General features: G+C 43.9%; 1 protein-coding gene across 2 annotated transcripts in view; it reads right to left on the reverse strand.

The window, feature by feature from the left end:
- Positions 1–13900, reverse strand: part of DNAH6 (dynein axonemal heavy chain 6) — a 1211389-nt gene that overhangs the window by 23130 nt on the left and 1174359 nt on the right. For both annotated transcript variants that reach the window (XM_069236637.1, XM_069236634.1), the window contains exon 75: positions 5860–6011. In XM_069236637.1, coding sequence (XP_069092738.1) covers positions 5860–6011 — 152 coding nt within the window. The remainder of the gene's footprint in view (positions 1–5859; positions 6012–13900) is intronic.

Below are 13900 nucleotides of genomic sequence, written 5' to 3' on the forward strand. Positions count from 1 at the left end.
TGAGGCCAAAGCTGCAGGTATGAAACCTGATGGGGCCTCCGTCGCCTCTGTGGGGCCCGATGGCACTCAGCTCAAATACAAGATGCATGGCCTCATAAAATTCATTTAACTGAGTGGGAGACGCTCCGGCTTCTACAAAGGGAGGAACGCGCAGTGTTGGCCGCTGAACCGTGCCTGGAACGTCGACGTTCCTGAGTCATGTCTTTGGCCGATGGGCAAAGCAAAGTCAAAGTCCACTTGAACTTCTTCCCCTTCTTTTGCCTCTTCCCCGAGTGCCCGGAGGACCCCGAGTGGGATGAAAAGAACTTGGAGCTCCTGGAGTTGTCCCACGTCCTTCTCCTCGACCGGGACCGTGCACTCCAAGGAGTTGCAACCCACCGATGTCAATTGCCGGGCCGCCATTAGCTTTAGGGACCACTCCCTCAAATCTTTCGGAGCCATGGCCCTGCAGTCCGAGCACAACTTCGAGTTGTGGGCGTGCCCAAAACACCAAAAGCATAACGGATGTGGATTTGCCATCAACACGGTGCGATGGAGGCACCACACAGCTTGAATCCTGTCTTCCTCAAATTCATCCTCTGCAGAGATGAAAAATACATGACAAATAGGTCGAAAAAGGCCTGTCAAAAAAAGACAGTGGGGTAGTTCTGTTCTGGATCTGCCCTTAACCGGCACATAAGGAAAAACTGATGTACGCATGCCTGGGTGGTGCCTTTCTGGGCAACCATGATGTCACAGACGGTTCCAAGGACGTTGACAACGCTATGTAGATCCAAATGACGCAACCAGATGGTGTGAGCAGGGGTACTGCTCAGCCAAAGTTTCAGATTCCAAGCTGACATCTGGAAATTCTAAAGGTAATCAATCTGCAGCTAGAAGTCTCTAGCAGATAAAGTCTGTAGTTATTGTAGCAATTGTTGTTAATTGTCCTCCTAACTGTAAAGTATTAAATCACAGGAAAAGCTTTATTCAAGGATACAATTATAACATATTCAGGTTATTTTACACAATAATTTATTTATATATATATATTCTGCATTCATAATTGTGACTACAAAGTATGGGTTTGAGTAGTGATAGAAGTGGCCCTTTCTGCAGGGTCACCCCTCAAACATTTTGTCTGTGCACTCCTACTTTTTGCTGAATTCCTTTTTGTATGCCTTAGGACTCTGGGCGCTTTAACACTGCTAACAACTGCTAAAATGCTGGAGCTCTCTCCAAAAACATGGTTTTGGCATAATGTATTTACTTGTACGTCTCCTGTAGGGTGGCATATCATGTAAATTTTAAAAAAAATTGTAAAATGTAAATTTGCACTTGTATAGCGCACTACTCACCCGTTAGGGTCTCAAGGCGCTGTACTCATACCGCTATGGAACCCCTCCTGGCTTTTCCCTGTGAGGTGCCCACTCTTGGGCACCCCCAGGGTGAAGCCAGGCATCCAAGCGCTGTTGGGGCCGTTGTGGAGATTAAGCAAGCTATTGCCCAGAGTTGCAGAGTGGGACCCATTAATTAGATTAGGCACCAGGCGAGAATTATCTGGTCCAAGGGAATTGAGCGCAAGACCTGCCGAAGCGGGACTTGAACCCTGGTCTTGAGCCAGATCTCTGCTTCAGGGTCTGCCGCTCTAACCATTGTGCCACACTTCTCCATATACCCAGGGCCTGTAAATGAAATGCTACCTGTGGGCACTTCTTGTGCCACCAACGTAAGTAGCCTTTGAAACATGCCCCAGGCCTGCCACTTCAGTCTGAATGCAGTTTTAATCTGCCATGTCTTTTTGCCATTTAAACTCCCTTGCCAAGCCTTAAACTTCCCTTTTTATAACATGTAAGTCACCCATGAGACAGCCCCTAGGTAGCCCATAGGGCAGGATGCTGTGTAATTAAAATGTATGACATGCACTTTAACGTTTTCCTTGTCCTGGTAGTGAAAAAGTCCCAAATTAATTTTTCACTGCTGTGAGGCCTACACCTCCCATAGCGTAACATTGGGAAATCCTTATTATAATTAATAATCAGTAATTCGTAAATGAAAGGAGGTTGATCAGTCATGTTAGGTACCTACGGAATTGTAATGATAAATCCCCTTTAATGGTAAAGACAGATTTATCATTACAATTTTAAAATGCCACTTTTAGAAAGTTGCCATTTTCCTGACTTTAGCCCTTCATGCCTGCAGCCATCTTGGGATGCATGACTGGGTGTAGCTGACAGAGTTTGTGAGTTCCTTCCATTGTGATTAGCTGAGCCACAATGGGCCATCAACTGGCAAGAGGGGGGCGGAGCTGAGCATAGCCCCACTTTCATCTGAATAGACTGTGTCTTGTCTCCTCGCAATAGGCCTAATGGCCCTGTATTGTTAGTGCAGCCAGCTTACTGCCAGGGCATGAGAGGCAGGAAACTCCAAGAACTTCAAAGAACCTTTCCAGAAACTTTTCCCACCTTCTAGCTGTAGGGCACTAGAGCACCAGGGTATAAAATAGAGACTCTGTGTTCCCCAGTTTAGTTTACTACTGGACCTGCAGAAGGACTTGTATAGGACTCCCTGATGCTGTGACCTTCTGTGCACTCTGCTGGACTGCTGCTGTACTTGGAAGGACTGCTTTGCTGCTTGGAGCCCTGCTGTTGTTCCCTGCACCAACACCCGCAACCACAGGTACTAGAAGTGACTCCAAGGGCTAGTTTGCTGGCCTTCTGTTCAGAGCCACAGGGGCATAACAGGATCCCACCATGTTGAACCGCTACTTGAGCCCAGCCTGAGTTAGTCCTGAACCCCCCCCAAGAGGTCTCCATACACTCCTGGGCCCTTGATTGTGGTTCTAAATGTAACTGGATACTCAGTGCCGGCACTTATCTTTTAGGTGCTATTTTGAACATTAAATGTTAAAAATTCATAACTCCGGTTCTGGATTGTTGTTGTTTTGGTGTCAAATATTTTATTAAAATGTACTCTTTTTTCTAAATTGGTTTGGGATTTTCCTCGAGTTGTGTTCTCACTTTATTACTGTTTGTGTGCTGCATAAATACTTTACACAGTGCCTCTAAGTTAGCCTTGACTGCTTTGTGCAAATCTACTCAGGGTTAAGCACAGGTTCATTTAGTGAGTTTGTGTGGTTCGCCCTACAAGGGATTGTGGTTGTTGCTTGACCAGGGCTCACACCTCAGTCAACCAACAGCCCAGTTTCTCACATGTAGACATAACATTTTTAAGTAGTCAGGCATGGATATGGATCTTCCATTGTTCACTCTTTATTGGAAGATGTAGTAGCAAGATGTAGCTTTTACACATGGGTGATTCCAAAGTAGAGTTGAGATACAGAGCCCTACCCAAGCAGCATTGGATTAAGGGCTGTTTTATATAAGGCTTGGGAGAAAGGTTATTTGTTCTAGTCCGACTAGGATTATCGTCCATGTGGGTTGAGTACTTGTATACCTTTCAGCTTTGTTACCTTGATGGTATCTATGAGAGGCAGAACTACTAAACTTGTAATTCTGGGAGAAAACATTTTTTTTTGTTCCTACAAACATCATGATTCAAGGGCAATCCTCCAAATTGAAAGGGATTAAATGAAAGATTTATGAGACACATATCAATACAAGACTGGCCCCATGTTTGTTGACTTCTATGAGGGATGAAGTGTAATGGTTTATTGGCAGGTGAGTAGTTGTAAAAATTAACTCAGGGACTGATTTACTAAAGAGCCCCGCAATCGTGGGGGAGTCTCCGCACTTGGAGGGAAAATGCCACTATGAGAATTCTCACTGCAGAGATTTCACCCTGAGTGTGGAGACTCCCCCACAACTGTGAGGCCTCCGCCACAAGTGTGTAGGCCCTTTGTGAATCAGGCCCACAGTTTCTAAGGGGAACCCCTGTAGCGAGTGTAGGACAAATATAGTAATCTTGAATAGCGATTGAGTGAAATCAAGTCAACTGTGGCACGAGGAATGACTTTCTGTGGGGTCTTCCCTTAGTTCAGTCTGCAAAGTAGTGTTACCTGCACAGCTGAGCACTGATCAGTTCAGCTAAAAAACACTTTCAGGTCTCTGAATATCAAAAGTGGAAAATGTGATGTGGTTTCAGCAGTTTTCTGACCTATAGGTTAGAATATTGTTTGCATTGCAAAATGAAGTCTAGAAACACTAAACTGATTATTAGGGTAGGAAAGACCCACCTATTGCAATGAATGTCAACATCCAGGAGGGAAGAGTGAGAGGAAAGAAGCAGGAACTTGTTTATGGTGGTTGAGCTGCAAGTGGTGATGTGACATTCAATTATAAATTTTCCAAGGTCATCTTCAAGGGGTAACGCTATGCTTGAAGGTAAATATAAGGTCAATATTAGCACAGATGAGTGATTGGTGTATAGTCAAACCCATGTGTCCAGTGAGATAAACTAGAAGTTCATGCTTATAACAAACAGCATCACATAGAGGATTGATTTTGTGGGCTACATTATGGGTACTCGAAGTTACCATGACGTTTAGCTACTTACCAGTTAAGTGCAGTCCAGAAGGAACAAGGTGGAAATCTTAGACAACTTCTAGCCACATCCAAGCATGAATTCTTGATCTGAAGGAAGTTATTATGATCAACAATGATGAACACACCAGTAGCCATATTATGAGTAAGGCACCCTTTCCCTGTCTGAATCACGGCGCACCTTTCAAAAGGCGTGCCATGCGCAAAAAAGGGAACTGCACCATATTACAAAGAATGCTCTGCCCCCAGGGCAGCCATGAACATGCACAGCCTTTAGAGCAGAGCATTCAAGTGAAATACAGAGCAGCTCTTTAAAAGATGCTCTGTGTTTTACAGTGTAGAGGCAACCCACCTGCACTTTCAAGGGGGATTAGAGATCCTCTTGCAGGCAGGTGCAGTGAGTGACTGCACCAACCTGCAGGTGGATGTCTGGGGGATCCATAGGACCCCCTTTCTCACCCTCAGAGGGCTCCCTTTAGGAGACACTGAAAATGCGCTTCCTGAAGGTATGTCTGTCGCTGTGCCCATGTCGATAATAGGGCGCAAGCACAGAGGCAAAGTGAATAACTCTTTTGTATGTTGCCATGCCCCCATGCAAATGAGTTAACATCCTCTCATGATAGTGCTTCTACTACATGTGCACCGGTACTATCAGATTTACAGAAGGGGGGGTCACATGTGTCTGCGCCCCTTCTGCACCCGAGAGGCGTAAAAATCGGGCACACATGCCCGTTGCACCCCCGGGCCCCTTTCTGTAATAAAGCCCCAGAAGGGCTATGGGTGACAAGCAGGCAACCTAAATGACATTTCCCTAAACAACTGTTAAGATTGATGAACGAATTGGCAATTCAGTTTTAATAGCTGTTGCCAGAAATGAAAGGGTGGGAATATGTCTATGGTCAGCGTGGTTAGTTAAGATGTTATTAAAACAGAAACATTACTTTTCACTAGGACAAGTAAAAGATTTGGAGTTGAAGTCTCAAGACACACAACAGGCCCAAGACTTCAGAGAGATGTAACGTTCTTTTTAAACGTCCAAATTGATGTAAATTTACAAGCTGAAGCCTGAGATATCAGTCAAACATATGCCGTTGATATTTTTGACTGATTGGCATATGTTGTCAGCTTACAATTTCACAAATTCGATGAATGCTTTCATCTATTGTGGGATCACCTTGGCATGAACTGGATTTAAGGTGTGTGTATGAAAGTTTACCCCAGTGTTTTACCTGGCTTTTTACACTGTTTACATTATATTATGACATTTGCAATAATTTGGCAACATATTTAATGTATCATATTTACACAATAAATGCCTGTTTATTGATTCCAAGATGTCTGTGTTAATATTCTGCGTCAAAACTAACGTATGAATTACCTCAATATCCATTGGTAATTCCTGCCCAAACACAGCCGTCTTCAAAGCTTCTGCCACTGATGCCTGATCTCTGTACACAGGTAGAACATTATAATGGAAGCTAAGTTCATCTATTGGCAAATTATACTTCCGAGCATGATTCTGAAGAGTGCCTGAAAAATAATAATATACACTAAAGTAGATATATTAACTTAAGAACCTAAAATGTATATAAATCGATACTCAAGGTCCTAATCACAAAGTTTATGGTACACTACCATACATTTTCATTGTTTACATATTCATTCTACTCATTCATCAAAATGCAATTTTTGCGGATTTGTTTTAAAAACGGAGTCACCTCATTGTTTCCACCCTTAAATGGAAGGCTTGAAAACATCAAAGCTGAAATGGGGAGTTTCTCCCAGGGGATGAAATGTACACCCCTAAGTTACCTTTTATAAGGCCACACTTCTTCCGATAGCTTTGAAGCGCTGAATCATACAAAATGTGGGCAAATGTACAGGCAGTTCAATAGGGACATTCACCTAGGGACAATCACCAGGCTGAGAAAGGCAATTTAGAGGCGTGGGACTCACTTCCAATACTATTCAATCACGGACCCTCTGACACGTTTTAGGCGAAGGCTTTCCTAAAAAGGTTTAGCTTTGAGACGTTTTCTGCGTTTTCTGAATCAGAGGTAGTTACTTGACTTTTTTGTGAGCTATCAGTATACAAAAAGACATAAATATTGTGTCTCAAGCATGGTTTACAAAAATATCATCGCGTTGGATGTAGATTTTTTAGTATTAACATCAGTGAGGGATTATTTCTGAAAACAATATTCAGGTTATTTATGTCAAGCGATATTCTGGCACCCCAATTATGGTCAGCTTTAAGCTGGGGGACCATGGCATTCCATAGTTTTGGACCCATCACTTTCAAAGATCGCCATCCATATTTCTAGCATTTGATCGGGTGTTGTGGGATCAGGTGGGAGAATGCTGTCCACAAGCTCCCCACTGGATTGTAACATAGGGACAGTTTTTTGAGGTTTGCCGGGTTTTATTATATTAGGCCACATGGATGGTGCAGAGTAACCTGAATTTAACCCTTGTACAGAACTGGATCAAAGGGAGCACTTATAGGGGCTTATTTATAGGCCCCTAGCGCCACATTAATATAATTTATTTTGACGTTAAGGTGGTCCAACGAGGACAAAAAACCAGTGCCGTATTTACAGAGTGGCGCAATGTTGCGCCACTCTTTAACCCTTTGCGCTACATTATGCCTGTGCCAGGCATAATGTATGCAAAGGGGGTGTTCCTCTGTTAGGAGAGCGGGTAAAATGGTGCAAGGAAATCTATTAGATTTCCTTACGCCATTTACTACGGCACTTTTAACGCCTGCTCAAGAACAAGTGTGAAAAACGGGGTTCCAGTCTTTAGAATTGGTCCCTATGTACTCTGCAAGAGTAGCGCCAATATTTTGGCGCTACTCCTGCTCGGTACATCAATAACGTCACAGAAAATGACACTATTGCCCCATACCCTGCGCCATGGTGTGTCATATTCACACATGGTGGTGGGTAGGGGGGCGTTAAGGGGCGCAGGGAATGTGACGCTGCACTTTCCATAAATCTGCCCCACAGAGTCGGTTTGCATGTTCAAATTTGTGTACGCTTCAACACATTTTGGCTGGTTTGGAAGTCTTTGGGTTCTGCGTGTCACATTCTTTCGTAGGATTGTGTACATCATATTGGACTAGTCTTTCCGACTCAAATATGAGACATCTTGTGACTTCAATTTGTTAAGCCCTATGCAGGAGAGTTTGCAAAGTAAATATAGATGCAAGCTGACCCCCTTAACTGCTGGATTGTGTTGAGGGGTAAATTAGAGAACTGAGTCAAAGATACTGTTCAGGATGCTTGCTTTCTGGGTAGTTGAGACGTATTCCTTATACTGGATGTTCAGTGAAGAGGCAGGGTCTTGTCTTTCTGAGCGTAGGAGTTCCATTTCAGCTTAGTTTAGGCAAAGGAAGCTTGCTCTTATCAGTGTTGTATGGTCATTTGTGGCTGCATAGATTGTGCTGGTGGATGTCAATTTCTGTAGTGTCTAAGTCCATCTGTAAGCGAATCCTGTACTGATCATGTAAGTGAAACAAGCTGCCTGTAGTAATTACAGAGGAGTGAGGAAATGAGGGAGCCTTGGGAATATGTGCAGATAGATCCACAGAGATTCACGAGAGGAGGATGATTTAGAGCCCATTTGAACTTACTTCGTAAGACCAAAGAAAATGAAATGATTCCTTATTAGAATTTTATCGGATTGCCCCAGGTACTCTTTCAGCCTGGACAGTAGTTTGTCATGATCATCAATGTCATAGGCGGCAGACAGTTGAAAAAGAATGAAATCTGCTTGCTGGCATCATCGCACTCTTTTCTTTTGCCAGCCAGAGCTAATTTCATCCCTACTGCAGGTTGGAAACCTGACTGGAGGTCATGAAACTGTTGTTTTTAAGGTATTCCACTTTTACATTGCAGGTAATAAATCAGGAGTCACTACATCATAGACCTTACTACAGAAGTTTTTACATTGTAAGTTTTGCTACACTTTCATAAGAAATCTTTACATAGCAGGTAACTATAACTAAGCATTAACACATCTTTCATTATATTTAGCCTTTAACGACGGCCGTGGTGATGGCATGTGTGATGTCTTTGGTGACATCATGATTGATGCCATTTGCAGCGCAAGGGGTGGGGCAAGTAATGGTTTATGTCACAAACACTAAACAGCAAATTTCAGTGGATTGACACGTTTGAACTGTAATTCAATTTCTAACTGTACCTTTTCGGTGAATTTCCTGAGGTTTGTTTCTTTTTCAATCACAGACCTAATTTACAGTCTCTGCGGCCTTTGGCTGTGCACAGCAAGGGCTGGGCATAGGTCAACTGTAACTGAACCTTTTTTATTTTTTGTATCTTTTATTGCAACTTTTTCTCGTAGTGTTAATGTTCTTTTGGCACCAGATATTTAGACATTTTTGAGTAACTTTTTTAATTTATTATAAGGAAATTACTCATTGAGGCTAACGAAGTACTCCTTGCAATATGTTTTGAGGTAACTGTACAAAAGTGAAGACATTACTCTCTGCAACAGAATATATAACCTTTTTGCCTTAGGCTGTAAACATCTTGACTCTAGGATCATTCCAGGAGTGTGCGAAATTTGCATAGTGTGCTTTCGTGTAATTACAGAAAACGTACGTGTAATTACGAGAAAAGAAAATTCGTCATTTTGCGCTCAATGTTGGGGCAAAATGAGTTCTTGCTTTTATTTTTTGTGGCGAGGACGTAGTTAAACAAAAGCACCCCAGGCAGTAGCTCTGTTGTTTCAGTGTGCTTGTGGTAAATTGTTACTGCAAATTGGAGGTTTGTGGTAAATATTTACTGTAAATGTCACGTAATTCCGCAACGTGACATAAAGGTATAATTTGGGGAATTTCACATAAGAAGCATAATGCGAAATTCCTGAAACTATGCAAATGGTACCGGTGAAATTAAAATTTCACCCAGCCCTAAATCAGCCTTCTGATGTCCTGTTCTAGCAGGACTTCAGCAGGCATGGTTTCTTGGTCTCTCTGTTCTTGTCTCCAGGCTCTACCTCAGTCGTGGGACAACTCATTTGGATGAATGACTCAAAGATGCTTGGTAATCCCTGTGCTTTCAAATGAAGAAAGAGCATTGAGTACGATGCAGAACCTCGTTGCATATAGTACAGGTGATTTTGCAAATATTCACCTTTTTCTCTTCTTGTGGCTTAGTGAATCATATTTACACCAAGGACTATCTGGGTTTTTGCTCACTTCCTGTTGATGTCCTTGGCATTTCAATGATGTCCTCATCTGAAAGCTAGGCTGCTGGAGTTTGCAAACTGGAGCATGCTGTTTCCTGGCTTTGCTCCTACTTTCTTGTCTGGACAGTTAATTTGCAGAAAAATATGATGCTTCTCTTTTGTGTATCCTTCACAAAGCAGTTTAGTTGTCGTGAATTATGATTCATGGATCTTCGTGGATCCACCAACAGACATAAAGTGACAGGGCTGCAAGTTTGATGTTTTTGGGTTAGTGACTCTTGCATGGTCGCAAAAATTCAACTTCTGTTCGGAGTAGCTTAAATCCAGAAACAAGTTCTTCAGGTAGATAACAAGTGTATTAAGACAGCTGTCCATAAAACATTCGAAGACAATAAAAAACATTTTTTATAATATAAAATAAACCTAAAATCTCCCACCCTACTGTAGCCCACCTTTAAAGTTCTGTTTGAAAGGGTATAAAAAAAGAGCAATTCCTACTGCCACAACTAAATAGTGCATTTCGGACTGCAGCTCTATTGTCTTCACCCTTTGGACTGTCCAATATTTTAAAAAACAAAGTTCTTAAAAACTTAATCCGGTTAGAAATATAAAAAGCACAATCCATAAGTTTGTGTAACAGGGAACTTTTTACATTCAAGGGGCAAGAGCAAAGACCGTTGTTATCCTGGATCATAGCACATCAGATGTGGGATGAATAGATTGCGTTACATCGCACTCTAACTATAAACTTTCAATCTGCAGTCTGGGGTCAGGTAACTGCGCCAGGTGGGGGAAGACTGTGTCAAGGCCAATAGTGCTTATTGAAAGGCTAACAGATGAATTCTTTCTCAAGTAAGCCACGTCAAAAGTCCCAGCCACCTCTACCAAGACTCTTTCAAGGCTTGTTTACTGGGAAGAGAGGACCAGGTTACAATTACTGCACTCAATGCAATTTCTCATGGTCCCTTAATCTAGTCCTTATTCCCCTTACCCACCTTCTTTCACTACCTTGAATCTTACCCCAGAAAAGTTTGGAGACCTTTGCCACTTTGCAATCCTCCGAAAGATTGTTGAAAAATCTTAAAACCTGGGAAAAAACATCAACAGATTCCAGGAGATTAGGTTCAGTTCCCTCCTTATACCCTAGACCATTGGTGCCTGGTAGTAGCGACAAGAGCCTTATGGGAATCGACCCCTCCTACTGGTCCCACTCACAGGAAGGGTCAAGCGTAAAGACCTCAGTGCCATACAGCCCCAGGGAAAGTATTTTCCCTTCACAGGGTCTCAATAAAGGAGTAAGGGACAACCCTCCATATTTCCAATTAAATCTAGTCCGACACCTACCTTGCAGCAAGGACCTCTTCTTAATACTATCCATGTGTGTGTCTCATTTTAGGTTAATCTTTAAGGTTAAGCCTAGATATTTAAAGGAATTCACTGTTTCCACTTCCTGAGCATATAGGTACCATCTAATATGTTTTACATTTTTACGGAAGACCAGCACCTTGGTCTTCTCTAGAATAATTTCATCCTGGCTCTGCTTACTTTTTTCATCAAGGGAGTGTAATTTCCTCTGAAAGCCAAACTGGGTGCAATCCAACAGCACCAGGTCATCTGCATAAAGCAGACAAGAAATATGCTGATTCTTAAGTTTTGGGGAGATAGACTTTGCTTAGGTTATGGATGTTAAGAGATCAGCTACGAATAAACCAAAAATCAGGGGGGGGTGTCTAAGACACACCCCCTGCCGAAGGCCATTCTATATGTAGATTTTCTGAGATAGCCTGCCTGATTTATCTAGCTCAACCTCAGCCCAGCTGTCTGTGTCTAAAGTTTGCAATACACTTAGGAGGTCTGAAGGAAGCTCCCAGGCAGCAAGTTTTCTCCATAGGATTTCCCTGTCCACCAAATCGAAAGGTACCCGGAAGTCAATAAAACAACAAAAGAGCCTTTGGTTCACTTCTACAGCCTTTCGAATAATGTCCCATACAGCAAAGCATTAGTCTATGGTTAAGTGGCCCTCTTGAAACCACCCTTGCTCAACTGCAATAATCTTATGTTCAGAGGCGCAGTCCTCCAGCTTTGATAGAAAACTTTCAGAGAACACCTTAACCGAGATGTCTAAAAGGCCAATCAGCCTGTAATGCGAGGGATCTGAACCATTCCCCTTTTTAAAAATGTTTTTCACTATTGATCCTTTTCACAATGTGGGAATGGAGGACCTCTGAGGCTATACAGCAGAACAAAAGAGAGTACACCCTTGCCCATCAATCGTAATTGGATTCAATTATTACTGCTGGGATGTCGCCCAGGCCCGTGACTCTTGAAAGATTTATCCTATAGAAAACTGCCCTTACATCTTTTACTGAAAACCAGGTGAGGGGGAGCTTCTTGTCAGCAGTACACAGGGACTGGACTGAGGTGGAAGGGCTACCATAATATCTATCAAATATGCTGCTCAAGTAACCTCGGGAATCATACGTACTAGGGTCCCCTCATTTTGGCCACTGGACTCATTTACTCTTGCCCAAAACTCTTGTTGATCCCCTGATTAAATAATTTCCTGCCTCTCACCCCACTTACTATGGTAGAAAGTGTTTTTTTCTCTCTATTCCCTGACACAACTTCTGAGACACCCCGCTTTCTGGGTGCCGCCTGGCTTTTTTGGATGCCCGTCTCACCAGACATTACATTTTCAGGCAGGCTAGATCAAAACAAATTGTCCCTTTAACATGACGGATTGCCTGTGACCCACGATTTATGGATACGCAGTCCAACACATTAGCCACGATTTCAATAAACCAAACAATTCTAATCTCAAAGATCACGGAGAAAGCCTGTTTATTGCTATGCAGCTAAAAGCTGGAGATGGACAGGGTCTAAACGAGTTGTGAGCCTTAGACGGGTAGGATACTTCTAAAAGCAGTACCCTCTCCGCAGCCTCCGGCTCGTAAAGGCAAAGGACAGCCAACGTGGCCCAGTGCTCGCTATCCTCATACTTTGCCATTTTAAAGTCTGAGAAGAGACCAAAGTGCCAGGCAGGCGTAAACATATAGGCCCTCATTCTGACCTTGGCGGGCGGCGGAGGCCGCCCGCCAAAGTCCCGCCGTCAGATTACCGTTCCGCGGTCGAAAGACCGCGGCGGTAATTCTGACTTTCCCGCTGGGCTGGCGGGCGGTCGCCTTCAGACCGCCCGCCAGCCCAGCGGGAAAGAGGCTTCCACGATGAAGCCGGCTCGGAATCGAGCCGGCGGAGTGGAAGCTGTGCGACGGGTGCAGTTGCACCCGTCGCGTATTTCACTGTCTGCACAGCAGACAGTCAAATACATGTAGGGGCCCTCTTACGGGGGCCCCTGCAATGCCCATGCCAGTGGCATGGGCACTGCAGGGGGCCCCAGGGGCCCCTCGACCCCCCCTACCGCCATCCGGATCCCGGCGGTCGGACCGCCGGGATCTGGATGGCGGTAGGGGGGGTCGGAATCCCCGCGGCGGTGCAGCAAGCTGCGCCGCCGCGGAGGATTCAATGGGGCGGCGGTACACTGGCGGGAGCCCGCCAGTGGTGCCGGTCCGACCGCGGCTTTACCGCCGCGGTCGGAATCCCCATTGGAGCACCGCCGGCCTGTCGGCGGTGCTCCCGCGGTCCTCCGCCCTGGCGGTCAAAGACCGCCAGGGTCAGAATGACCGCCATAATCTATTGGGCCTGCCTATAGGCCCTGCCAGAGCATTGCGACTGCTGCCATATCATTATGAAAGCAGACCAGAGCATTGTTTACCAACCATTGATTCAGAGCTTTGGCCTCCCACTTGATGGTACCAGCAGGAAACGAGGATGGAGAAATGTTGAAATAATCCAAAGTATCTTCCATCTGTAAATTCACCTGGGCATGAAATAGTCTAGCATTGAAACACCCAGCCAAAATTATGATTGCTTTAAAAACTTTGCTAAAATATTCTGAAAAGGTTTCTCAAGAGATTCCAGCCAGTTCTTCATTCTCCGGTACTATTCTTTATGGATATGTACATTTATACAAAGAAAACACCTGCACACATTGTTACGCAAGCCAAGTTCAACCACAGAGAGCTGTAAACCACTAGGCACATTTATAAGTTGCAATGGTTTCTTAATCACCTTGGTGGATATTAAAGTTAAGACCCCTGATGAAGCTCTACCCTTCCCTTGTCTCGATCCTTTACTATTTAGCACCA

The sequence above is a fragment of the Pleurodeles waltl genome, chromosome 1_2 (assembly GCF_031143425.1).
Source record: "Pleurodeles waltl isolate 20211129_DDA chromosome 1_2, aPleWal1.hap1.20221129, whole genome shotgun sequence".
NCBI classification, from domain to species: domain Eukaryota; kingdom Metazoa; phylum Chordata; class Amphibia; order Caudata; family Salamandridae; genus Pleurodeles; species Pleurodeles waltl.